The sequence below is a fragment of the Pseudochaenichthys georgianus genome, unplaced genomic scaffold, assembly GCF_902827115.2.
Source record: "Pseudochaenichthys georgianus unplaced genomic scaffold, fPseGeo1.2 scaffold_622_arrow_ctg1, whole genome shotgun sequence".
Classification (NCBI taxonomy): Eukaryota; Metazoa; Chordata; class Actinopteri; order Perciformes; family Channichthyidae; genus Pseudochaenichthys; species Pseudochaenichthys georgianus.
This window is the reverse complement of record NW_027263180.1, coordinates 50899-77278: the sequence shown is the minus strand read 5'-3', so window position 1 is coordinate 77278 and position 26380 is coordinate 50899. Positions and strand designations below refer to the sequence as shown.

General features: G+C 43.6%; 1 protein-coding gene across 1 annotated transcript; it reads right to left on the bottom strand.

Annotated features, from left to right (window-relative positions):
* Positions 1–4776: 4776 nt before the first annotated feature.
* Positions 4777–25694, bottom strand: esd (esterase D/formylglutathione hydrolase). Its single transcript, XM_034079458.2, has 9 exons — positions 25584–25694; positions 24164–24238; positions 23556–23644; positions 23094–23192; positions 21946–22070; positions 15059–15178; positions 11143–11241; positions 10168–10335; positions 4777–5097 (listed from the first exon to the last, which is right to left on the bottom strand). Exons 2-9 carry the CDS (start codon positions 24229–24231, stop codon positions 5017–5019), a joined length of 849 nt encoding a protein of 282 aa, XP_033935349.1. The 5' UTR covers positions 24232–24238; positions 25584–25694; the 3' UTR covers positions 4777–5016.
* Between the last annotated feature and the right edge of the window lie 686 nt (positions 25695–26380).

Genomic DNA, 26380 nt, shown 5'->3' with positions numbered 1-26380 from the left:
ACCCTAGTTATATAAGCACAGGCGGAGCCCTCTACTGGACTCTATGGGTACTACCCCTTGACCTCACTATGCGAGCGTTCACCGACTGAGATATCTTTAAAAGTAGCTGGCCCTCTGGGCGGGCCTACCTGAGTGCGCGCGCAAGCCCACCGTATATAAGGCGGCCTCGCCTCCTGACTGTCATCCTACACCCTCTTCAGCGAGCAGCATAGGACAGACAGGGCCCCTAGTAGAGGGCTCCACCTGTGCTTATATACTATGGTTACAATACGTAACCTATCGTTATATCTCACAGGCTCCGCCCTCTACTGGAATATAGAGTGGCGAAGTCCCTCCCCTTCCGGGGAGCTCCATGGGACCTTATTTCGGAAAAATTATGTATTGAAGTCAATGGAGAGAGAAAGATTATCTTTCGATCCCGTTTGAATTGTGCCACGAATTACACATATGATGTTTGTCAATTTAAAAGATAATTTTGCAAGTCAAAAAAATACAAATGTGTCGTAAAACTGTGAAGTAACACATTTGTTTGTGTGAAACGCTGAATGAACTACATCTCTGATCTCGCACAACAACACACGTCACCAAGATGGCCGTCACTACTGTCTTGTCAACAAAACAATTGTCTATCCTCACTATCACCACAATGAAACACGTCCAGAAGAATGTCATGCGAAGCTGCCTGCCTGCCTTCCTTTGATTCTCTCTGAACTGCCTGATCTTTTTAAAGTTTAATGGAAACCATTAGTGCAGATAGCATGAAGTAGAAAAGATCGGCGATCGCCGATGCTAGCGTTAGCATTTCTCCCCCGGCCTTAAATAGTGTGTTATAGAATGATCACACCGGTGACAGTACTCTTCAAAGGGTTCACGAAATATGACTACTACTCTTACTGTTTAACATTGTGGGTTACTTCATGTTACTTCATGTTAAGGCTAATAAAAATGACAAGGCTGTAATGCTAACTAACGTGCTAGCTACTAGCTAGGTAGCTAACTTGATCCAGCCACTCCTGGTCCTTTGATCAGACGGGAAGCGAAAGAACGAGCAAGACCCATTGCTGGTATGATAACAAACTGGTACTAAGCACACAGGCATCTTGTTAAAGTTATCTTATCGAGCTCTCATATTTAGCGGAGGAAAACAATTGTGACATCACTTACGCGACTCTGGGTTTTGTAGTCTTTCTAGTTGCGTATTTTTCATAGTCATATTTCAACAGTTTTACGAAAAACTGTGACTTTTTTGACATGGAAATGATTTTTTAAGAATGACAAACATCATATGTGTAATTCGTGGCACAATTCAAACGGAATCGAAAGATACGTTTTCTCTCTCCATTGACTTCAATACATAATTTTCCCCGAAATAAGGTCCCATGGACCGGAAGTAGATGGGCGTGACTTCGCCACTCTATATGGGTACAGTGGGTGGAGCCCTGATGGATACACGCCCTGTCGTCTAACAACCCATCACACTGCACCGCAACCTCTCCTCCCTCGGCATGACCGTGGAGGAGTCAGGGCCGCAGCTTACTTGGCTGATAGAGTACACTCAGACACGCTTACCTCGTGAAGAGTGTTGTAAGAGTCGGTGAGGTCCTGATAATTTATTCCGGTAAATTACTCAGACCTACTAATTGACCTAACCGAAGTTATTGAGTCCATGTGAGTTTACTGCTTGGCTCAGATCCACCAACTTCAGCAAGATCGCACCTCTATTAACTCCTGAAGAACCAGGTTCAATTAACTGCTGTTTCAATTCAGACAAATCTCTTAAATCTGTTTAAGCGATCCCGAAGGATTTTGATATCAGTAAGGTGTGTTCCTACCTAAGAGTGAGTGTGGCAGGGTGCAATGTTACCTTTGAAGCAGGAGAGGAGAGCGCAGATGTCTTTTAAGTTGTCCCAATCCAAAAGATAGGATCAGTTTATTTGAAGAAAAATAGGTCCAAACTAATACAGGGTTTTTAGCTTCTCTCATATCACATATCATGCTGTGATCATGTTCAAATATGAAACTTTAATTCACAGTTTTACATTTATTACCAATATTGTAATCACAACTGCCCAATTCAGTTGTGATTTTCTCATAAACGACCGGTGATAATAAAAAGCACATTCAAACTTTCATTTTCACCCAATCAATTCACATCAATTTCATACCTTTTTTCCGACACAGAAGATGTTTCTACAATGATGTGGAGGAGAGTCCTCTCCAGTCAGACTGAGAGGCTGATGACTACAGCTCAGTGAGGTAAAGGACTGAGTGTTTAGATAGTTCACTTTAGTCTATTCACACCTAATAGTCCGCTCTCAGGTGCGCACCAGACGACAGTTTGTTACATTGTTTCATTTTTCAGAAGGTTTGGTTTGCGTTCACACAGGCAAAACTCAAACGGACTATAAACTTTAAACACAAGTCATGTGCACGGAAATGCTGTTCAACCATTGGTCAGACATTAAGGGGGTACAAACGCAAATCCCGGCAATTTCTACCGGAGCCTCCGCCATGGAGCATTGGCACTTTCGGCAGGTTATTCTCATGCCAGATGTCTGGCAACCGGGGCGAAACGAAGGCCGGCTGCGCATGGGAAGCTGGGCCGTAAAACCCCTCACCGGCTTTGGCGATAGTGGTGGGGGGAGCGGTAACCCTACACGCTCCGCGATGGCCATCACCGATGGGAAGTCCTGACGTGTGGACCTGTGTGGCGGCCTGTCCTGGGCACCGGAACCAGAAGCACCCGACATCGAGGAACCCTCGTCGTCTTCCTCCTCGACGAACGGGGCCGGCGAAAGAGAATGGCACCGCTCCAGCCGCATCCTGTTCCTCCAGCACCACCACCTCGAGGTCCACATGGTCCTCCGTTTCCTCCGGTGACACATAGTAGGCCTGAAAATGCTCCATGCGGTGCTAAGTTGTGGTAGCATCCGGCAGGCATTACAGGAAGGAGACTGCAAGCCGGCCCCGGCGTGTTCAGGCCCCAGACACTCGAAACACAGGCGGTGGGGATCAGCACCTGCAATAAGGCCGCTGCACGTAGGACAGGGTCGGTGCTCGAGGACTGGTGAGTTTTCCATTCTTCTCGATCTTCTTCTCTCTTTCGCTCTCTCAGTTGTTTATCCTGCTCGCTGAAGAGAAAAGGATGACAGTCAGGAGGCGAGGCCGCCTTATTTAGGGTGGGCTTGCGCCCGCACTCAGGTAAGCCCTGAGAAGATATCTAAATGATAAATCTGTTGTCTAACATTTTCCAAAGTTAAAATCTTACATGTGTCACTTTGGTCACACATTGTCTTTCTAAGGGACATTGTTAATTTGGATTAGACACTAGGACATTATGTAAACTGGACCTGTTTGGTTATGATGATTACTGAGCTTCAGGGGTGTCACTATGCATATTTTAATACTGTTATATATTATATTAATCAACTAGGTGCAAGTTGCCTTTACCGGTGGCCTAGTACTCTGACTGGCAAGCTTCAGATTGATTAGGATTTTCTTAACTAACTCTTAAGATAAGAAGTACTTTATTGATCACAATGTGGGAAACTTTTGCCCACAAATAAGAAAATGTGTGTGTTTACTTAAATGACGAACTCAATCTTTACTACATGGACTAGACCAGGGATGGGCAACTTTGATGGTGGTGGGGGCCACATAATTGATGTACTGGCCACCAGGGGGCCGCAGATTCACTTGGAACACACAAAAATTCCATGTGTTGTATGTAATTATTAACAAATATACTAAGTCTGACATCTTCATTGACATTTTACAATCAAAGGGAACATCCCCAATAAATGGGAACATCCTCTAATAAGCTCACTAAACAAATATCAGTTCACAGAAATGTTATTTCATTTGTACAAGTGGCATGTTTGTATTGAACAGGTTATTAAACAGTGGAATAAAGCTATTTTAAACTATTGGAAAGCACGGAAATGGTGTGTATTGAGATTAACCCAGACATTAGTTGTCTAACTTGAACCTAAAACACTTGTAGCCAGTCTCTGCATTCTCCTTATTCCACAATAAGGGGAATGTCAACACGCCCGCACTTTGCTGTTCCTCAGCACCACTCCCCCTCCCTCCTGCTGAAATTATGAATGAAAAGCGTAGTAATCATAGATAACACGGCAGGGTACGTGACAGTTTGTTTTCATCTGATTTCAAATAAACAAAGTATTTTTAAGAATATTAAACTTTTTTCGCCAAATTCAGATGATAAATACAACTTTTAAGCTTGTAAAGGCATAATTATAAGAGGCAACTTAACGTCACATCAGGCATAACAGCCGGTGTTTCTTGTGAGGGTTTCCCCGGGAAACAAACACAATACACACAAATGCATCACAGATTATTTTGTGGTATTTGAAATCATGTACGCAGCTCGCGACGTAACTAGGAGTCTAGTGGACGGTATCAGTACTACAAGTAAAACAAATGGAAAACATTTTTTTTATTTTTTTATTTTTTAATTAATTACGTTGTTTATAAATTAATATGAGGGCCGCAAAAAGAGGAGGTTGGGGCCGCATGCGGCCCGCGGGCCGCCATTTGCCCATCCCTGGACTAGACTATTGTTCATCATATATATATAACTTCTAATGTTGCATAATTATTTCTACATGTTTGTTTTGTGGGCTGGTGTTTCGGGGATATACAGTAGCCACTGATGATGTATATATTATTTCTGTTCATTTGGTGGCTCCTATAAAAAGGGACAGCATAATGATTTCACACATTAAACTTCAATCACAAACAAAACAACAAAAAGATTATCTGAGGATTTTATTTTGAGAATCTCCGCTGAGTCTCTGCAACATCCAATCAGCTCTCAGCAAACATTTCCTGTGGCTCCATGATCCAAAACTAATACTCCCGTTATGTAAACCCTCAGGTAAGTGCTGCTCAAACTTAAAGAAGTGACTTAATTATGATTTAGAAACCAGAAGTGATTTTTTTGAACTGCATCCTGCAGGAAGTCCGGGCTGAGCTTCCTGTCCCGTGGTGCGTTCAGGCGTTCAGGAACTTTGCGTGATGTTTGATGTGATCGCTCATGAAGGAGTAGATGAAGAAGTAGCTGTGGTCGTATCCCTGCAGCACAAACACAACACACAGCTTTAAAAACTCCTCATTTCATGCATTAAGTGAAGAATCTCTGACCAGGGTTCTTACACCTTTTCAAAAGTCAAATTCAAGCACTTTTCAAGCATTTTCAAGGTGCATTTTCCAGCTTTTCAAGCATCTCACAGCTGTTGTAAATTACATATTTATATACACATACTCAAATGATTATTTCCCTACCTCACATTAAATCAGATGTTCTTTATGCTGTAAACAACCACGTGTGTGTTTCGTGATAGCATTAGACACGAGGATGAAAAATTAAAGAAAAGAAAACTAAGTTTAATATTTCAAAATGAGTGACCTGTACGTAGACTGGGCCTCCCATATAACCTGGCTGAGCCGATATACAACAATCAGCCAAATAACTTTAATACATTATTGATTAATTGTTGGTAGTGAACGCAAGTCAGAGGTACATGGTGTACTTCTACTCCACTGCAGTTCAGAGGTACATGGTGTACTTCTACTCCACTGCAGTTCAGAGGTACATGGTGTACTTCTACTGCACAACAGTTCAGAGGTACATGGTGTACTTCTACTCCACTGCAGTTCAGAGGTACATGATGTACTTCTACTGCACTACATGTATTTAACACCTTTAGTTACTTCACAGATGTGGATGAATGATGTGAAATATAATCAAGTGTTGAATCAGACTTCAGTTCCACCTGGAGTAAATCCACCAGCTACCCTGCAGTCTACAAAGTACTTCAGACTAGCTGCACCTCCACCAGCTTTGAGAACACTTTCATGATCAATCATTATAAAACATATCATATATATTATTCTGGAATGGACCAATCTGCACGACTACTTTTACTGTCTTTCACTATATGTTGATGAGAATACTTTCTACTTTCACTTGAGGAACATTTTGAATGCAGGACTTTTACTGTAACAGAGTATTCCTACACTCTGGTACTTCTACTTTTACTCAAGTACAAGACCTGAGTACTTCTACTTTTACTCAAGAACAAGACCTGAGTACTTCTACTTTTACTAAGTACAAGATCTGAGTACTTCTACTTTTACTCAAGTACAAGATCTGAGTACTTCTACTTTTACTAAGTACAAGATCTGAGTACTTCTACTTTTACTCAAGTACAAGATCTGAGTACTTCTACTTTTACTCAAGTGCAAGACCTGAGTACTTCTACTTTTACTCAAGTACAATATCTGAGTACTTCTACTTTTACTCAAGAACAAGATCTGAGTACTTCTACTCAAGTACAAGACCTGAGTACTTCTACTTTTACTCAAGTACAAGATCTGAGTACTTCTACTTTTACTCAAGTACAAGACCCGAGTACTTCTACTCAAGTACACGATCTGAGTACTTCTACTTTTACTCAAGTACAAGATCTGAGTACTTCTACTTTTACTAAGTACACAATCTGAGTACTTCTACTTTTACTCAAGTACAAGATCTGAGTACTTCTACTTTTACTAAAGTACAACATCTGAGTACCTATTAGGGATGCCAGCGATTATTCGATTATTCGAATATTCGCTACAGTCTCCATAATCGAATATTATTTTTAAAAATCGATTTTATTTATATATATTATTTTTTTTATGTTTTTTTTTTTTTTTCTGGCTTAGTTTCAACCAAAATATATATAAATATATATATGCTAATAATAGTAATAGTATTAATAATTGTAAATGGCCATTGCTCACACCACCAGTTTGTTTTACTGTAAACTTGGAGGAAGCCTGCGTGCAGAGCAGACTGCTGCTGCAGCTGCTACACACCGCCCCCACCCCCCTCTCCCTCTCCCTCACACGTGCGACTAAAGATGAACAAAGCGGCAGGTAAAAAGAGTTCCTCCTCGTGGAACTACTTCGAACTTACAAGTCCAAAGGAAGTTAAATGCAAGCTCTGCGAAAAGACGTTGGTCTATCACAGCTCAACCTCAACAATGCGTTGGCATTTGAGTGCGAAGCACGCCAAAGAGGTTACAGAGAAAGACGCAGCACAGCCGGCCATTACCGACTTCACTTCAAGGCCACGTCGTTGTGATGAGATGTGATGAGCTTGTTTGTTGTTTGTACTGTTAAACATGGTCCAGTAAAGAAAACAACGGAATTCCTTCTTTTTTTTTTTTTTTTTTTAATTCTATCGCGGGGGGGGGGTCGGTCGAATAATCGATTATTATTCGCCAGGGCTGAAAATAATATTTACAAATGTGTCCAATGATTTTAGGTAATGCTACTCAAGACTCCTGACTTATACATCTCCAAAGGAAGACTATGTTCATTCTACAAATGGGATTAAAGCAAAATGTAGTTTTACTATAATACTTCAATTTTATATAAAAGACAGTTTGTTTTCATCTGTTTTCAAAAAAACAAAGTCTTGGCTTTCAGAATATTAAACTTGTTTCGGCAAATTCAGATGATAAATACAACTTTGAAGCTTCGGCATAATTACAAGCGGAGAACGGACTAATGTAACGTCACAGCAGGCAGAACAGCCGCCGGTGTTTCCCCGGTACACAAACGCAAAAACACACAAACACACTCGCGAGCTTCCCCCAGACCAGTAATACAAACGGGTCAATGCGACTGATTTCGATAGAGCAAGTCTCATTTGGTTTAGGCACGAAACATACAGTAGAAATACATTGCTTTCAAAATCGCTCTGTGTCGAATCAATAGATTATATTTCGTGACTATAACACGAAATGCCGTGAGAGCTTCGTCCTCTGAACACCACACGATGGCGACTGTAACGCACATAACATAGGTACGCTCCTCTGAAATGATTGTCCCCTGCAATTATTATTATCCCTCATGGAGTTCGCTATTCAGCTCGCTAACGTTAGCTTAAACAAACGTAACAAGCAACGTTAGCCTAATCTAAAATGCTCTCCGGCGTACCTGTCATGTGGCTCGTCAGCGCAGACTCTCGCATCGTTATTTTTGCAAACTTTGCAGGAGGCTACTCGTGGGCTTGACCCTCGTCTTAGCCATGGCTTGTATTTGTCTTCTGCTAGCCAACGCTCGTTGAAACGGCAGCCTCCTGGCACACAGTCATCTATCTCTCATCAGAATGCCCAGGTCACACGTAACACAAACACTTGCAGGTCGCGCGCATAGCGCGGGAAGGTGCAGCGAGCTGTTTTATGTAGAAGCGAAGCAATTATTTTCTTTTAATCTAAAAAGCGAACTATTCAGTCAGACAGCAATTTATTGTAAAAGTAAAGCATTTACATTTTCAAGCACTTTATCTCAATTTCAAGCACCATTCCCAAAATGCAAGCACTTTCCCAACCTTGAAAACACCACGTCAAATTTCAAGCATTTCAAGCACCCGTACGAACCCTGTCTGACAGAGATTTTACCTCCTGAGATATTTAAACGTTATTTTCCATTCACAGAAAATAAATAAACAACTTTTTTGAAAATAAAAGAGAGATTTAAGACCAAACCAACCAAAGAAAAAGAGCTTTTATAACCCTCCTGGTAATCAGAACAACAAATGAATGGTGTTGTTTGAAAATAATGGATTCAGGTGCATTCAGGCACGGAACATCTAATTAAAGCCAATTATTATTATTATTTAATTAAGAGTACAATTGATGCTTTTGGGAAAACTGGTTATGAATAAAATGCAGATTTAAATAATTTACTTTGAAGTTTTGGGGTTGATTTGAATTCCGTCACAAAAGGACGTGTTTGGGTTTTAACTAGGGCTGTCAAACGATTACAAAACAGCACTAGTTTTAACATCAGTATATTGTAGCTGGATCTCTAACAGCCACCGTGTAGAAAAGGAAAAACGTGTGATTATTGTTTTATAATCTCTAAACTAACAACATATTTTACAAACAGGAAATGAGGCCCTCAGTCAGTGTGAGCACGAGAGGGCTCACCGACAGAGGGCGCACCGACAGAGGGCGCACCGACAGAGGGCGCACCGACAGAGGGCGCACCGACAGAGGGCTCACCGACAGAGGGCGCACCGACAGAGGGCGCACCGACAGAGGGCGCACCGACAGAGGGCGCACCGACAGAGGGCTCACCGACAGAGGGCTCACCGACAGAGGGCTCACCGACAGAGGGCTCACCGACAGAGGGCGCACCGACAGAGGGCTCACCGACAGAGGGCTCACCGACAGAGGGCGCACCGACAGAGGGCGCACCGACAGAGGGCGCACCGACAGAGGGCGCTCACCGACAGAGGGCGCACCGACAGAGGGCTCACCGACAGAGGGCGCACCGACAGAGGGCGCACCGACAGAGGGCTCACCGACAGAGGGCGCACCGACAGAGGGCGCACCGACAGAGGGCTCACCGACAGAGGGCTCACCGACAGAGGGCTCACCGACAGAGGGCTCACCGACAGAGGGCTCACCGACAGAGGGCGCACCGACAGAGGGCGCACCGACAGAGGGCTCACCGACAGAGGGCGCACCGACAGAGGGCGCACCGACAGAGGGCGCACCGACAGAGGGCTCACCGACAGAGGGCGCACCGACAGAGGGCGCACCGACAGAGGGCTCACCGACAGAGGGCGCACCGACAGAGGGCGCACCGACAGAGGGCTCACCGACAGAGGGCGCACCGACAGAGGGCTCACCGACAGAGGGCTCACCGACAGAGGGCTCACCGACAGAGGGCTCACCGACAGAGGGCTCACCAACAGAGGGCGCACCGACAGAGGGCTCACCAACAGAGGGCGCACCAACAGAGGTGATAAGATAAAATAAGATCAAGTCGACTCCCTAATTAGTCATTCCAAAAACTTTGATAAAAACATTATATTCAAAAAAAACTGTCACCACTTTTTTGGGTTCAATTTTTAAAGAAACTTCAGTCCTAATGAAAAATATCATATTTCATCATTGTCAGGATTTTAACCCTTTAAATGCCATTTTGAAAACATTAAATTACTGTTTTCCATATAATACATATCTGGGGAGTGGCTTCTTTTTATTTTTTATCAGTCTTGGATATGTCACAGATAGTGAGAGTGATACGGAGGATGGCGGTTATAAAGACACGTGTTTCTGAGACACTTTAAAGACGCACCGGCTGCAGTCTGAAGACGACGGGGATCTTCTTCTCGGAGCAGACGGCGATCAGGTTGTCTGGCAGCAGCTGATTGGCCGACAGGAACTGATCGTCCCGCCCCTGATCGATCAGGACGTCCAATGGAGGGCCGGAGTACGAAGCAGCCAATACTGTGGCATCGTAAGCCTGGAACACACACACACACACACACACACACACACACACACACACACACACACACACACACACACACACACACACACACACACACACACACACACACACACACACACACACACACACACACACACACACACACACACACACACACACACACACACACACACACACACACACACACACACACACACACACACACACACACACACACACACACACACACACACACACACACACACACACACACACACACACACACACACACATTATATGTACATTTATTGGACATTAAAGTATTCTGAATCTGAATTCTCCAGCTGAAAGAGGAAAGAAAAAGACATACACACACACACACACACACTGAAATAATACAATAGCGGATGGCAGGTTATTTACTGTTTCTGTAGGTAGATTCAGTTTGCAGAAAAAAGACAACGAGTCAATAGACAAACGTCATAAAGCTCTGCAGGCTCCAATGAACGTTTCAATAAATAGAATAAATATGAAAGAAACTGAAAAATAGGTGCTTTTTCTATAAACCTCCAGTTTGCTTTTAAAATGCTCTTTAAAATAGATTACAAAATAAGATCATTATAATTATTTCCAAACCAAAAATGCAGCTTTAATCCATCTTTGTTTTCATCTAATTTGTTCGTTCTGGTACTTTTATACAACCACAACAACAATATAAATGTTTTTAAGGGTGATGATAAAATCTGATAATAGTCATATATTTTGTTCACACCTATTCTTGCGACAAAGATATGTAGAATCAATATAAATCTGATGACACTCAGGTGTGTTTCCTCTCACCTGCCAGGTGTCTCTGTCCGACCCCAGGTATCCAGAGAAAGCCTTCTGACCCCAGGGACTCTGGACAGGGTTACAGATCGGAGCGAACGCCGACACAGTCTGAGGGAACACGGAGAAATCAGATATTTTATGTTTAAAGGTCACCTATTGTGCAAAATCCTCTTCTTCATGTCTCTTCTTCATCAACATGTGTCCCCTCTTCTACATCAACATGTGTCCCCTCTTCTTCATGTCTCTTCTCCATCAACATGTGTCCCCTCTTCTTCATGTCTCTCCTACATCAACATGTGTCCCCTCTTCTTCATGTCTCTTCTACATCAACATGTGTCCCCTCTTTTTCAAGTCTCTCCTACATCAACATGTGTCCCCTCTTCTTCATGTCTCTCCTACATCAACATGTGTCCCCTCTTCTTCGTGTCTCTTCTTCATCAACATGTGTCCCCTCTTCTCCATCAACATGTGTCCCCTCTTCTTCATGTCTCTTCTACATCAACATGTGTCCCCTCTTCTTCATGTCTCTTCTACATCAACATGTGTCCCCTCTTCTTCGTGTCTCTTCTTCATCAACATGTGTCCCCTCTTCTTCATGTCTCTTCTACATCAACATGTGTCCCCTCTTCTTCATGTCTCTTCTACATCAACATGTGTCCCCTCTTCTTCATGTCTCTTCTACATCAACATGTGTCCCCTCTTCTTCATGTCTCTTCTCCATCAACATGTGTCCCCTCTCCTCCATGTCTCTTCTACATCAACATGTGTCCCCTCTTCTCCATGTCTCTTCTACATAAACATGTGTCCCCTCTTCTTCATGTCTCTTCTACATCAACATGTGTCCCCTCTTCTCCATGTCTCTTCTACATCAACATGTGTCCCCTCTTCTCCATGTCTCTTCTACATCAACATGTGTCCCCTCTTCTTCACGTCTCTTCTACATCAACATGTGTCCCCTCTTCTTCACGTCTCTTCTACATCAACATGTGTCCCCTCTTCTTCATGTCTCTTCTACATCAACATGTGTCCCCTCTTCTCCATGTCTCTTCTACATCAACATGTGTCCCCTCTTCTCCATGTCTCTTCTACATCAACATGTGTCCCCTCTTCTTCACGTCTCTTCTACATCAACATGTGTCCCCTCTTCTTCACGTCTCTTCTACATCAACATGTGTCCCCTCTTCTTCACGTCTCTTCTACATCAACATGTGTCCCCTCTTCTTCATGCAATGTGAGAAAAAGTTTTTAGAGAGTACTTGTCCATGGACAAGTGAGTTTGGCAATGTACTTGTCCGAATACATTTTTCACTTGTCCAGAACGGACAAAAATTGGGGCCACTGGAATCTTCTTCTTCGTCATCGTATTTTACATTTTTACGTAAGTGAGCGGTAAGATTTTACTGAATCCCACAAAGGGTTGGATATCGTTTGGATTTTAACGATTCCGGTTCTGCTTTTCGATTCCGGTTATTTTCGGTTCTCGATTCCGGTTCTTTGAGAGGGTAAAAATGAGTCAAACTAGGAGAAAAATATATTTATGAAAACATTAAGTCAAATCTGTATTCCTATTTACAAATCACTTCATACTGTTTAATTTCTTACAGTTATTGAATACAATTATATAAAAATAATCTCTGCATTGTTTAGTTAGTTCTAAGTGGTGCAGTTTGAGAATGTAGAATTGGCCCAGTGTCCTCTGATGTTACACTGCAACCTGCCTGTGAGACAGAGTCCAACCACACATGTCCAACACATAGGACATAACCTAATAATACATTATATTTGTTAGCCTATATGCCTAGCACTTTTCTACAACTCGCTTGCACGCTTACACCTGCTGCAGCTGCCCAGCTGCTCACTGTTTGTAAAAGTAAATAAATAGTATTTTCATTTCAATAATGTACTTTCTATACCCTGCTTCATAAACAATACTGACATCCCTGTGCTGCTCCGAGTCTGGGGGTCCGGGGATGTGCGGACAGCGCGAGGACACAGACAGGGAGGCTGCTTCACTTCATAAAGGAAATGGCGGTCAATATTAACAACACAGGAGCTAAAACGCTTAATAACCTTCATTACGTGTTAGAGAAAGAACATAAGAAAGTTTGACAAAGATGAGGCTGTTAAACGGGCAGCGGATCCGCTGTGTGTAGAAAGAGAGAGAGACGCTGAGTTGCACCGTGCAGCGATCAGCTGATACGGAGCATAGAGAGAGCTGCAGTCCGCGGGGCTCGGCCTCGCCTCCTGTCCTCACAACTCTTATTAATCCCGGTACCGGACAATTGTTATTTGTTCCTACTCGGAACCGAGTTTTGCTTCCCAACCCGGCCACTGTGCTACACTTCCCACTGTGCTAAATGGTCAAAAATGGTACAGTCTCCGTTAACCTACGAGCTCCCCGTTCGAGTGAAGGACTATTCCTTCGCAATGTAGCATGACATTGGATATGCGCTTGAGTTGTTGTGGATTGGAATTTTTTCGATCATATCCGTAGGAGGAGTTTGCAAAAATGTGCTTGAAATGCATGAAAAACGCACATTCTTCAATATCGTCAACTTCCTGGGGGGCGGGGCTAATAAAAGCAAATTTGAAATATGTCCTCAATCATAAGAGAAATTTGTATACAGCGTTTCGTGAATATTGGAAAAACTATATGCGAATAGTTTGGAGTCATTTGTAGTCATTTGCGACATGTAAATCGTAAAAAATTGTATATTCTCCGTTAGCTTACGACCTGCCCGATTGAGCTAGCAACTATTTTCTTCGCAATTTAGCATCACATTGGATATGGGCTGAACGTGTCGGGGATTGGAATTTTTCCCATTATTCCCCTAGGAGGAATTCGCAAAAATGTCCTTAAAATGCATGAAAAACGCACATTTTTCAAAATGGCCGACTTATTGGGGGGCGGGGCTAATGGAAGCTAAATAGTAATATGTCCGCAATTCCATGAGGAATGTCTGTGCCAAAATTCGTGAAGTTCTGAGAAACTATATGTGACTACCACACAATAGGGGGCACTTAGTGAGCAATTTTTTTTTTAAATTACGTGTTTTTTTTTACATTCTCGAAAAGGTCGTGGACTGTGACGTGTGTCCCAAGTTTTGCGTCCGAAGCTGATTTTATGCTATCGCAATAAAAAAAAAAAGTATAGGCCACGCCTACATTCGGATTCTTTAAATCTCAGTTCGTAGTCACCCACAAAGTATGTGTAAAAACAAATGTGGCGATGTTTTTGGCGCCCCCTATAGTCCAACATGGAAATGCTTTGGTGTGCCTATTCCCCAAGACAGACTGAACCTATCCACCAAAATCTGTGATGTTTGGAGACATTGTTGATGAGTTATGAGCATTTCTTTCTAAGCCCCGCCTTTTTGCGAGTATGTTTTGATTCATGGCGGCAACATTTATCGTCTGAACATGCTCATTTTCTACGGTAATGTGTCTGACCCTCCAGCGATGCTGTATACGAAGTTTGGTGTTGAAAAACGGAAAATTTAAATTGAAGTTAACATTTCATTGTTTTGTAAATTATGCTAATTAAAATAAAAGTAGGCGGAGTTCAGGGGTTCAAGGAGATTATATGTAGAGCAGGTCCAGCCGAATAAGTGTGGAAAATGTCAGCTCATTCGGAGTTATGGTACGACTTTGTACATCTTTCCAAAAATGGAAATGGCCATAGGTGGCGCTAGAGAGCACGTTGGACAATTTGAACCCATTGACTCCAGATGTTGAATTTTTCACTGATTCTGGAATCCTTGCAAAATTATACAACTTTTGAAGCATCCTAAAGCCCTCAAAAACAGGAAACGCCAGCAGAAAAATATTCCCCCAATAACAATAGGTTCCTCGCACTTCGTGCTAGGATGCCGTTGGGTCCTAGCGCTCCGTGCTCGGGCCCTAATAAAAGTAAAATGTGCAGCACCTTATATTTCCCAGGGTTCTTCAGGGCGCAGATCAGAGCTCCGTGTCCGCCCATAGAGTGCCCGCTGACCGACATCCTGTCAGGGTCCGAGGGGAAGTTAGAGTTGATCAGTTTGGGGAGCTGAGAGAGAGAGAGAGAGGGGGGGGAGAGAGAGAGAGGGGGGGGGGAGAGAGGGGAGGGAGAGAGAGAGGGAGAGAGAGAGAGGGGGGAGGGAGAAAGAGAGAGAGAGAGAGGGGAGAGAGAGAGGGGGGAGAGAGAGAGGGGGGGGAGAGAGAGAGAGGGGGGGGAGAGAGAGAGGGGGGGAAAGAGAGAGAGGGGGAGAGGGGGGAGAGAGAGAGAGAGGGGGGGGAGAGAGAGAGAGAGAGAGAGAGAGGGGGGAGAGAGAGCATAAACAAATATGTTAGGTCACATTCACACCTAATAGTCCGCACCAGACGACAGTTTGTTGCATTGTTTCATTTTTGCTGGGAGTCCCAGCAGCTTCTACTGAAGCCTTCAGAGTAAATCGCCAGAACGCCGACACCTCCTCATCTCCACCGCTCCCATGTTTTATTTTGTGTTGCCAAAAGTTAGTCTCTCTGCGTTTGTGCGCTGGGCGAATGCTAATGCTAACAATGCTAATGCGAGGATAATAAAATGGCGGCTCAAAACATTTCACAGTTTTTTACGGGGCGTGGTTTCAATTCGCCCAGCCAATCAGAACTGGGGCACTTTTTTCCCCTCAGGAGAGTACCGCCTCTCAGCAGGCACTAACAATGGAAATGGGGGTAAAAGTTCCCGGCGCTAAGTACTCTTTTTGGTGTGAACGCGACATAAGGGGTACTAACGGAACTAAACGTGAAAAGTACAGGGAAAAGTACTCCGGTGTGAACGCGCCTTTTGTTGCTGAAACTTTCAGAATCTCTTTACACAGAGGGGACACATGTTGATGTAGAAGAGACAGGGAGAAGTGGATTTAGCATAATAGGTGACCTGTAAAGCAGCTTCTTCCTTCCAGCTGGAGCTTTATATTCTCAAGGTGGAGAGAAACGCTCTGAACACAGCTCTTACTCAAGTTATTTAAGTGTTTATTGGCGCCTGCAGTTGTACCTGTGCTGCACCACAGATACAATAAACAACCTGCCATCCATCCAGGAGGACTTTTACACTGTAACTAATTCTTCTAATGATGTGGATTAGGGGTCGATTATCGGGGCCGATATTCCGCATTTGACCGATTATCGGTATCGGCCTTTTCTTTTTATCAAATTGCCGATAAAACTTTGGCTCTGATGCGGCCGTTTCTCTGGCTGCAGTCACCACTCTCTGTACACGAGCAATGTCCCGCCCACAGCGCTATCTGATAGGCTATTACTGAAGTGTCTATCAACACTGAAGATTTTCCGGGCGGGAGCCAGTCATAGAGGCGGGACCTTCTCAGATTACAGGCAGGTGCGAAGAACGCAGACACAGACAGAGGCGAGCAGCAGCGCTGAGCGGCAGAGCCATACATGTGTTTCGAAGTCAGAGTTGGGGGTGCGTGCAGCGTCTCGCAGCGGAGTATCTGTGGGGGGTGCGTGCAGCGTCTCGTCAGGAGCCTCGCCGTTTTTCAGGTTGATATGTGAAGCTCATTAGCTAGCCAACATGTATCTAGCAAATGTTTAGCAACATATTAGAAGTGAGGCTACTAGACTAACGTTAGGTCTACTGCAATAGCCTCAAAACATTAGCTAGCACTAGTGTTTTGCAGTTGCTAGCAGCTTATTGGGATGTCATGCTAGATAGACAGATATAATAAATTAAGCATTATTGTTAGTTAAGCATGTCTGCCTGCAGCCCCACTTTTAACTCTCGGTCTCTCTCCAACTCATTGCAGATGGCTGCACTAAAGAAAAGGGCAACACGTGCAGTGTGGGAGTATTACACTCAAACAACACAGGGGAAGGCAGTCTGCAACACATGCAAAGTAGGTGTCAGCATGGGATCAAAGTGCAAAGCGACAAATACGTCAAACCTGTGGTCCCAGCTTAGGAATCATCACCCTATGGAACCGCACAGGGGCAACGTGAATCTGAATCTCAGCAGGGGACAATGACTCAGCCTACAATGCTTGAGAAACAACAAACAACAAAAGTGGCCAAAATCTGATAACCGATCTATACTGATGGACAAACCGTTCACACTGGTCTCTTGGCTTTAAGCGCCTCATGGCTGCAGCGGAACCACGATATGCGCTGAAAAACGAGAAGTATTACCGCGCTGTAAAGCTGTATGATGTTCACCACAAGGTTGTAGAGAAGATACAAGCCCTGATCCAAGCAGAGAATGCTGGCCACTCACTCTCCTTCCCTACAGACTGCTGGTCTGGATCGACCGAGTCACTGATGAGCCTAACATGCCACTTTATTGACAATGAATGGACCAGAAAGCAGGTTATTTTGAATACAAAGGCGATGCATGGATCCCACACTGGGGAATATATCGGAGAGACATTCCTTGGCATGATAACTGGAAAATAAGCAAAGACCGTGTAGCACTTGTGCTTCGAGACGGTGGAGCAAATATGGTCAAGGGAATGAGGCTTGCTGAACTCCCAGACCTCGGCTGCACAGCGCACTCATTGCAGCTCGTGGTGAATGATGGTCTGTCAAGTCAAAGCGCCGTCATAGATGTCTTTGCGATGGTAAAGAGGTGTGCCACCCATTTCCACCACTCAATTCTTGTCAAGCAGCGTTTGAGGACCATTCAGAAGGACCTTGGCCTGCCCGAACACAACCTAGTCCAGGCAGTCCCGACCAGGTGGAACTCAACGCTCCACATGCTGCAAAGAGCCCTGCAGCAAAAGCGTGCTCTTAGCATCTACGTCCTAATTCTCACCAGTGGGACATTGTGTCCAATGTGGTCGAAACTCTCATCCCAATAGAGGAAGTGACACTCGAGGTGAGCCATAACAACTCCTCAGCGTCCTGCATCATTCCATGTCTGGCTGTGCTGAAGATGCTATTTCAAGGTGAAGGGCCCTCGACACAAGGCATCAGAACACTCAGGCAAGTCATGAGGGAGAGCCTGGTCAAACGTTTCTCAAAACTGGAAGAAACAAAGATGGCGGTGCTGGCATGCAGTGTTTCCCCTATATACAAATAGTGGCGGCGCAGCGCCGCTGCTGAAATATGCGCGCCGCTGCTAGGGGGCGCCAGCTAGGTACCCAAAAAAAAAGAAATCTATTTTTTTTTTTAATTAAAATAATAATAAGTGGCGACCCTTTTTCATTTTTGATTGTTTGTTATGTGGATTTGTAGTATTTGTGTTACTGTATGTTCAATAAAGGTGTATTTTTGCTAAATGTTGAGAAATTGCCACTGTATGTACTAGGCAGGGCCGATTTTTGGTATAGGGCACCAGATCTGTGGAGGCGCTGCGCTGGCAGCTCTGGGAGGAAAAACAAATGTTTTGACCATTGGCGCTCATCCTAATGTGCGGCCTTGATGTAACAACATTCATAATTAAGTAAATGTAACATCCCTTTTCATCCCGGTTACACTTTCCATTTGCCCTGTATGATGGGCGCTGTAAGTGATGAAAGTGGGGGATGTTGGCTTATCAGGCGCCTGCAGCTCACAGCCAAAGTGCGAGAGTGGGAGCGAGAGAGCGAGCGAGGGAGAGAGAGAGAGAGAGAGAGAGAGAGAGAGAGAGAGGGCGCACCGGTACCGGCGCTGTTGTTATTAGAATCTGGTGCTAGCTGCGCTAACGGATATAAGAAGTAGATGTTTCTACAACCAGGGTGGAGGAGAGCTCTCCTGTCAGACTGAGAGGCTCAGTGAGGTAAAGGACTCTGAGTGTTTAGATAGTTCATTTCAGTCTAAGGGTGTGTTCACACCTAATAGTCCGCTATCTGGTGCGCACCAGACCACAGTTTGTTACATTGTTTCATTTTTCAGAAGGTTCGGTTTGCGTTCACACTGGCAAAAACTCAAAGGGACTATACACTTTAAACACAAATCATGTGCACAGAAATGCTGTTCATTGGTCAGACATTAAGGGGGTACAAACGCAAATCCCGGCAATTTCTAGCGGAGCCTCCGCCATGGAGCATCGGCACTTTCGGTAGGTTATTCTCATGCTGCTGTTAGTCTGGAGATCAACAGACATATGCTTATATAATCAAACAACGTCCGTTAAAAAACATTATTACATGGCATTGTTGAATACTCGATTCTGATTGGTCAATTCAAAACACGTGACACGTTTTTAATCCAGAACAGACAGACCGCTGTCAAGGATTTATTGACCGTTGTTAAGGACGCTCACATCTGCACAAAGAAGTCCGTTCGATTTAACTGTATACAGTTTGGCTGAAACTAACTGACAAGACAAGAGCGACAAGAAAACAGCGGAGAAGTAACGGGCAGAAACCCTCCTTTTTACGCAGCGGTCCAGACATAGGTCAGACAGCGACACATATTCAGTTGCCAGCATTAGGGCAGGGATATCTAGATACTTCCCAAGGTTTGACATAATGAATTGTGCTACTTTTAAAGCAAGCAACGATTTATTCAAATCTGTAATCAAAAAGCTCCTCAAAAACGCTATCGAAGCAGTTGCTGCCGTTGCTACGTTAGTTCAAACAGTAACAACGGACTATTTTTCTTAGCGGATGCATGTACATTTAAATACAACTATTTTTTAAATCAATAAAATAATGTTCTAAATCCACAAAATCATTTCAATTAATATTGGGAGTCATGTCGTTACTTTGTTGAGAATGTGGCCGTGTAATAAGCGGGATAATGTGAAGCAGCGCGGTCATTATGGGGAAAAGAACACCTTCATGCCGATCTAGATCCCTCCGCTTCGCGTCGGGCTCCTGATCAGCCTGTCGGTGTTCTTTTCCTGCTTATCCATGAGAGACGTTCTGCAGAGGAGGGGTGTTTCACCGACGACAGGTGTTCTTACTTTTATGTAGCTGACGGAGAATTTTTACTTTACACGACACTGTTCAACACTTAATTCTGCTTCACTCTTTAACTAAACAACCGCGGATGTCTTGAAAGACTCTTTCGCTAAAGATTTTTGAAGATATCCGCGTTCTTGTGACACGTAAATACTGCGCTTCCTATGTTTTGGTGCGGACTGCGTTCACACCAGCGATGAACCGCTCCAGAGTTCGCAAGCAAGCGCTCCGAGACCATCTATTTTAGCGGACCAGAGTCCGGTTGTTTAGTTCACTTCAGAGGTCTCGGACTGTGTTCACACCGACCCAAATGAACCGCACCAAGCGGCTAAACGCACCAGGGTTCGATTCAACCGGACTATACAAGGCAGGTGTGAACGCACCCCTAAGTCATCTCAGTGGGTCTCAAACGTTTTGACCACAAATTATGTAAACACATATTTCTAAGGCACTCCAACAGGTTTGAAATCATTCCAATGTATACTATAGGACAGTAAACCAAAAATATCGTTTAAAGTTGGAGAGATACAAAAATATGCATAAATAAATGTTAAGATAAAATAAGATATGAATGAACAACAAAAATAAAATAAGTGACATGTATTTGTTATTGGCTATGGGTTATTGGTTATGTTCACATACTTATTTGATTATTAAAATGTAAACAGATCTTTTTCATATGGGTGTTTTAGAGTTGTACCCCCTAGATCAGGTCTCTAGTAATTGTGTGCTCAAAGTGCACCAGATTGAAGCATTTTACTTTAAAATGTTAAAAAAATATATATCTTCCCGGGGGGGGGGGGGGGGGCATACCCCCGGACCCCCCTAGAGGATGTGACGTCCACCCCCCAATTAAAACAAGCTCATACAATCCTGAATACATTTGAAGCCATTTTGACGGATATGACCTATGTCAACAAGTTTCTGTTTTTTGTAGTGTATTTGCCTTTTGTAGAGATTTCTCATTTATTCTTTACATATAAAATCTAGGGCAGCAAATTAGCTAGAACCGGCCCTGGTACTAGGCCTCAAGAGCCTTTCTTGTGCTGACACATAGAAACAAATTGGCGTGGCGCACTTCGCACGCTCACACACTAAAAAATTCCATGCGGTCCGTGCTCACATTATACTGGGCCCACGTGCCTTAGCACCGCTGCTATGACTCCATCCTAGGGAAACACTGGGCATGTCTCCTAGATCCTCATGTATTCTCCTCTGACACTACACTGACCAAGGCCAAAGAATGGCTGAAAGAGGATGTGACCAGTCAAGAAGAGCCTGCTGCTGCTGCAGAAGGGACCAGTGAGGAAGACAGAAGAAACCCCAAAAGGCAACGAAGAGAACAGATATCTTGTCGTAGCCGTATTGATAACATGTTCAGTTCTCTTCTAGCATCCCACACTGCTGCCTCGAGGATGAGTTACGTATGTACCTCAAGGAGCCAGTGATCGACAGGCGTAAGGGGGATCCACTCCAGTGGTGGAGGCAGAATGAAGGGCGCTTCAAGCTACTTGCCACACAAGCAAGAAAGTTTCTTTGCCCACCACCCTCGTCTGTTCCAAGTGAGCGGGTCTTCAGCGACGTCTCTGCCATCTACGAGAAGAACAGAAGCCGTCTCACGGGAGAGCATGCTGAGCAACTCTGCTTTCCGCACCGTAATCTGGTGCTGCTGGGAATACTAAACTCAATTTTCAGAAGTTCAGAACAAGTTTTAGTAGTTTTTTTATTTTATTTGTACCTCATTTACTTTAATGTAATTAAAGATGTTTAAAAGTTCATTAAACATAATATATGCTTAAATGCATTTCAAATAAGTTGTGTTGGAGTTTGATTTTCTGATTTTACTGAAAATGTATATCGGTTTCAAATATCGGTTATCGGTCTCCTTGATTACTAATAATCGGTATCGGTCTTGAAAAAGCCATATCGGTCGATCCCTAATGTGGATGACTCTCACCTCCTCAGTGATGTAGGAGTACATCCTGTAGTTCTTCTTCCAAGGATCCTCGGTGGCGTCAACGTAGAAACCGGCTCCTGTCCCGAAGTCCCAGCTCTCGTCTTCTCCCTCGATGCTACAGCCGCCTGGAGAGACGTTTAAATACACAAAGTACTTCTACATATCATCTAACAGAACATCAGATTCAGTCTAGTGTACGAGTCTAAAGAAGTTACATATCTGCAGAAATACGTGACTTCACAGGCTCTGCTGCACGATACATTAACAGCTACTAGCATAACACACTTTAATCTGTGGTGGAGCTGATGCATTGTGGGTAATGTAGTCACCAGCTTTTGGTATAAAATAAGGATTTTATGAAATAGTGTGTGTGTGTGTGTGTGTGGTGTGTGTGTGTGTGTGTGTGTGTGTGTGTGTGTGTGTGTGTGTGTGTGTGTGGTGACTGTGTGTGACTGTGTGTGACTGTGTGTGTGTGTGCTGTGTGTGATGTGTGTGTGTGTGTGTGTGTGTGTGTGGTGTGTGTTGTGTGTGTGTGTGTGTGTGTGTGTGACTGTGTGTGACTGTGTGTGTGACTGTGTGTGTGTGTGACTGTGTGTGTGTGTGACTGTGTGTGTGTGTGTGTGTGTGTGTGTGTGTGTGTGTGTGGTGTGTGTGTGTGTGTGTGTGTGTGTGTGTGTGTGTGTGATGGTGTGTGTGGTGTGTGTGTGTGTTGTTGTGTGTTGTGTGTGTGTGTGTGTTGTGTGTGTGTGTGTGTGTGTGGTGTGTGTGTGTGTGTGTGTGTGGTGTGTGTGTGTGTTGTGTGTGTGTGTGTGTGTGTGTGTGTGTGTGGTGTGTTGCTGTGCCTGTTGTGTGTGTGTGTGTGTGTGTGTGTGTGTGTGTGTGTGTGTGTGTGTGTGTGTGTGTGTGTGTGTGTGTGTGTGTGTGTGTGTGTGTGTGTGTGTGGTGTGTGTGTGGTGTGTGTGTGTGTGTGTGTGTGTGTGTGTGTGTGTGTGTGTGTGTGTGTGTGTGTGTGTGTGTGTGTGTGTGTGTGTGTGTGTGTGTGTGTGTGTGTGTGTGTGTGTGCCTGTTCCTGTGTGTGTGTGTGTGTGTGTGTGTGTGTGTGTGTGTGTGTGTGTGTGTGTGTGTGTGTGTGTGTGTGTGTGTGTTACGTGGGCTGGTGTCTGGAGCTACGATGATGATCCCGTGTTCTGCAGCAAGAACTTGACTTCCTGCCTTCGTGATGAAGTTCTGCTCCGTGCACGTCAGCCCTGAGAGAGGAGGACATGAGATTAAAGAATATCTTAGTTTAGAATTATTAGGTTCACTCATATTTTGTTCGGCATCATTCGCATCAGATTATTCATCTTGTTTCACGGACATCATATTTGTTTTGATTTTTTTTTAAAGCACAAGTCTGATTTTTGTTTATTATATTTTTAGTAAATGTCGTTTAAAAAACCCAAAAATTAGGCTCTATTGTTAGAAATAACACTTGTCTAGGAGTCACATGCTGCTTATTGAAAAGAGCAACACATGTGGATTAATCCCCGCTGAAAATAGTCCATTAAGAAAACACTATTACTATTCATTGGACTATTGTTTGGACACTCCCCCAGTAGCCGTCCACTCACCTGAGAGCCAGTAGAGGACGGGACATCTGTCCGTCTCAGCTTTAGGAGGCAGGTAGACGGCAAACTTCATCTTACACCTGAGCTCAGTGCTGCACACACACACACACACACACACACACACACACACACACACACACACACACACACACACACACACACACACACACACACACACACACACACACACACACACACACACACACACACACACACACACACACACACACACACACACACACACACACACACACACACACACACACACACGTTGATTCATAACATACCTCCACAGGTGTGTGTGTGTGTGTGTGTGTGTGTGCGCGCGCGTGCGTGCGTGGTCTAGCATTACTATACTTGTGGGGACCTAAATCTGATAAGGATAAGTCTCCAGGAAATGCATGTAAGTCAATGTAATGTCCCCTGAAGTGATGTATACATGGTGTGTGTGTGTGTGTGTGTGTGTGTGTGTGTGTGTGTGTGTGTGTGTGTGTGTGTGTGTGTGTGTGTGTGTGTGTGTGTGTGTGTGTGTGTGTGTGTGTGTGTGTGTGTGTGTGTGTGTGTGTGTGTGTGTGTGTGTGTGTGTGTGTGTAAATGTATTGAATATTCACCTCTCATGTTCGAAGACCTTCTGGAAGCCTCCGGCACATTTGTTGGATGAAACCTGAGTGAGAGACATCTCTGATCTGCAGGAAGACAACAAAGAGACTTTAACATTATATTTAAACAATTATCAATAACTGAGTTGTATATGAACGCCTGCTCACGTACTGTTATCATAATACATCACATGTCACTTGTCAGATGCTTTTCTCCAAAGCGACTCACATACTCAGTACTGTGGGCAATCTGTGTCTCAGGGACACAACGACATGCTGACTGCAGTGGGGATCGAACCTGTGACCACCTGATCCAAAGATCAACACACTACTCCACTGAGCCACAGCCTCCCAAAAACAGTATATATTTCCTATTGACTCTAAACTAAAGGTTTGTTGTTGGACTTTCAAAATAAAACGAGATTAAGTGTTAAACCGGAACACAACAGCGTCACATAACACACACATCACATAACACACACATCACATAACACACACATCTGTTATCTCGGGAGCAAAGGTGAAGAAATGCATCGGACGTTTCAACTAAAAGCACATTGTAGTCCGACTGCATGGAGACAATACATAATAGACTTTGACTTCACACCACCTCTGATACTGATACATACATGTTAGGTCAGAGTCATTTTAAATGGACTTGTACGAGGTAATACTATTTGTGAAGCTGATCATGCTTGGATGTAGAAACCATAGAGATGTGCAGGTAGGGCCTCCTGCAGCATCTGACTTCTCCTGTCACATGTATGTTGAGAACAATAGTTCATATACATTCATGTCTAAATGGTATGGGTAATTAGCACACATGTGTACGTTTAATACACATTTAGTTATTAATAAGTAATGCAAAACGTGTTCAACTGTCTCCGCTGTAACCTCATGCATGTGGACACCTAACAGCTGCAGGTAAAAATAGCAGCTTAAATACAACTTCTGCAAACCAGTAGCTCCGTTAGACACCATTAGCTAAAAGGAAATAGGCTCAAGATAAAAAACGGCAGATAAAACCCTTTAAATGTGTTTTTTGCAAGACATTAAGCTGTTGAAACAGACAGTGTTCACGTGTATCTGATTAACTGTCAGATACACGCTAATCAGATGCACGTGTATCTGACAGTTAATCAGATACAAAAACGTCTTTAAAAACAAAAAGCGTTTTGCAACATGCATTATGAATCTGCCGAATAATGCACAACACTGTTACACATTAAGAAAGTGCATAAATATAGTCAAACACTTAATTAATAAGCAGAAATGTGCATGTTTTGAGTGGAGTTTGGTGAAAGCGAGTACATTTAGCTCGTTTAAAGTACCGTTATCTGCTATTTACGGCTATCTGCATTGAAGTTAAATCACTTTATAGTTTGTGACAAAGCAAACAAACAAATATGAGACATAAATATCCAGTTTTTACCTTTTTAAACCAAAGTATCTGGTTAAAACTTTGCAGAAACGGTTTGCTAACTTCACCGCCGTTGCAGCATCCGGAGTCCAACGACGTGACGGTGAACGCGATGACGTCACGGGATCCTCCCCCTCCACGTTTGACGTCTGACGTAATGCGTGCGTTCAGTCGCTAGATGGCGGTAGTGTCTAATAGAAATATATACAGCACATTATACATTGATTTATTTATTAATTAATTAAGCATTATGATGTAATTTAGACCCAAGCTAATCTCACATGATCGATACATGAATATAAATGATATTTAAAATAAAGCCGTTTAAATGTGTAATCAAACATCCATCAAACATTACAGAATGAAAACTCAAGGTAAAAAGAGTTGTGCATTTCTTCTTCTACTAAAACAACTCCCACAAAATGTTAAAGCCCAAACTGAGCAGGAGGAAACACCATCTGACAAAACGTGATAGAAAATATAATGCCATTTAAATCAAATCTTGGCTGCATTGGAAACACATATAGCACTGTGGGATCAATCTGCACAAAACATATATAATACATATAAATATATAATTAAACCCTCCTCTTGCACGTCTGTTATTATCACTTATTTGTCTCTCTGTCCTAAAGCATCGTCACGACTTTCCAAAAGAAGCCCATGATGTGAGAGCAAATAAAACAATGAATCCGCCGTCCTGCTGTGTCTACAAAAGCTTCTCTCAAATAAATCTGTTTCTCTCTTCCTTTAGCTTCCTCTCTCAGAGCAGAATCTGTATAACATGTATTCATATAGTACATTAATAC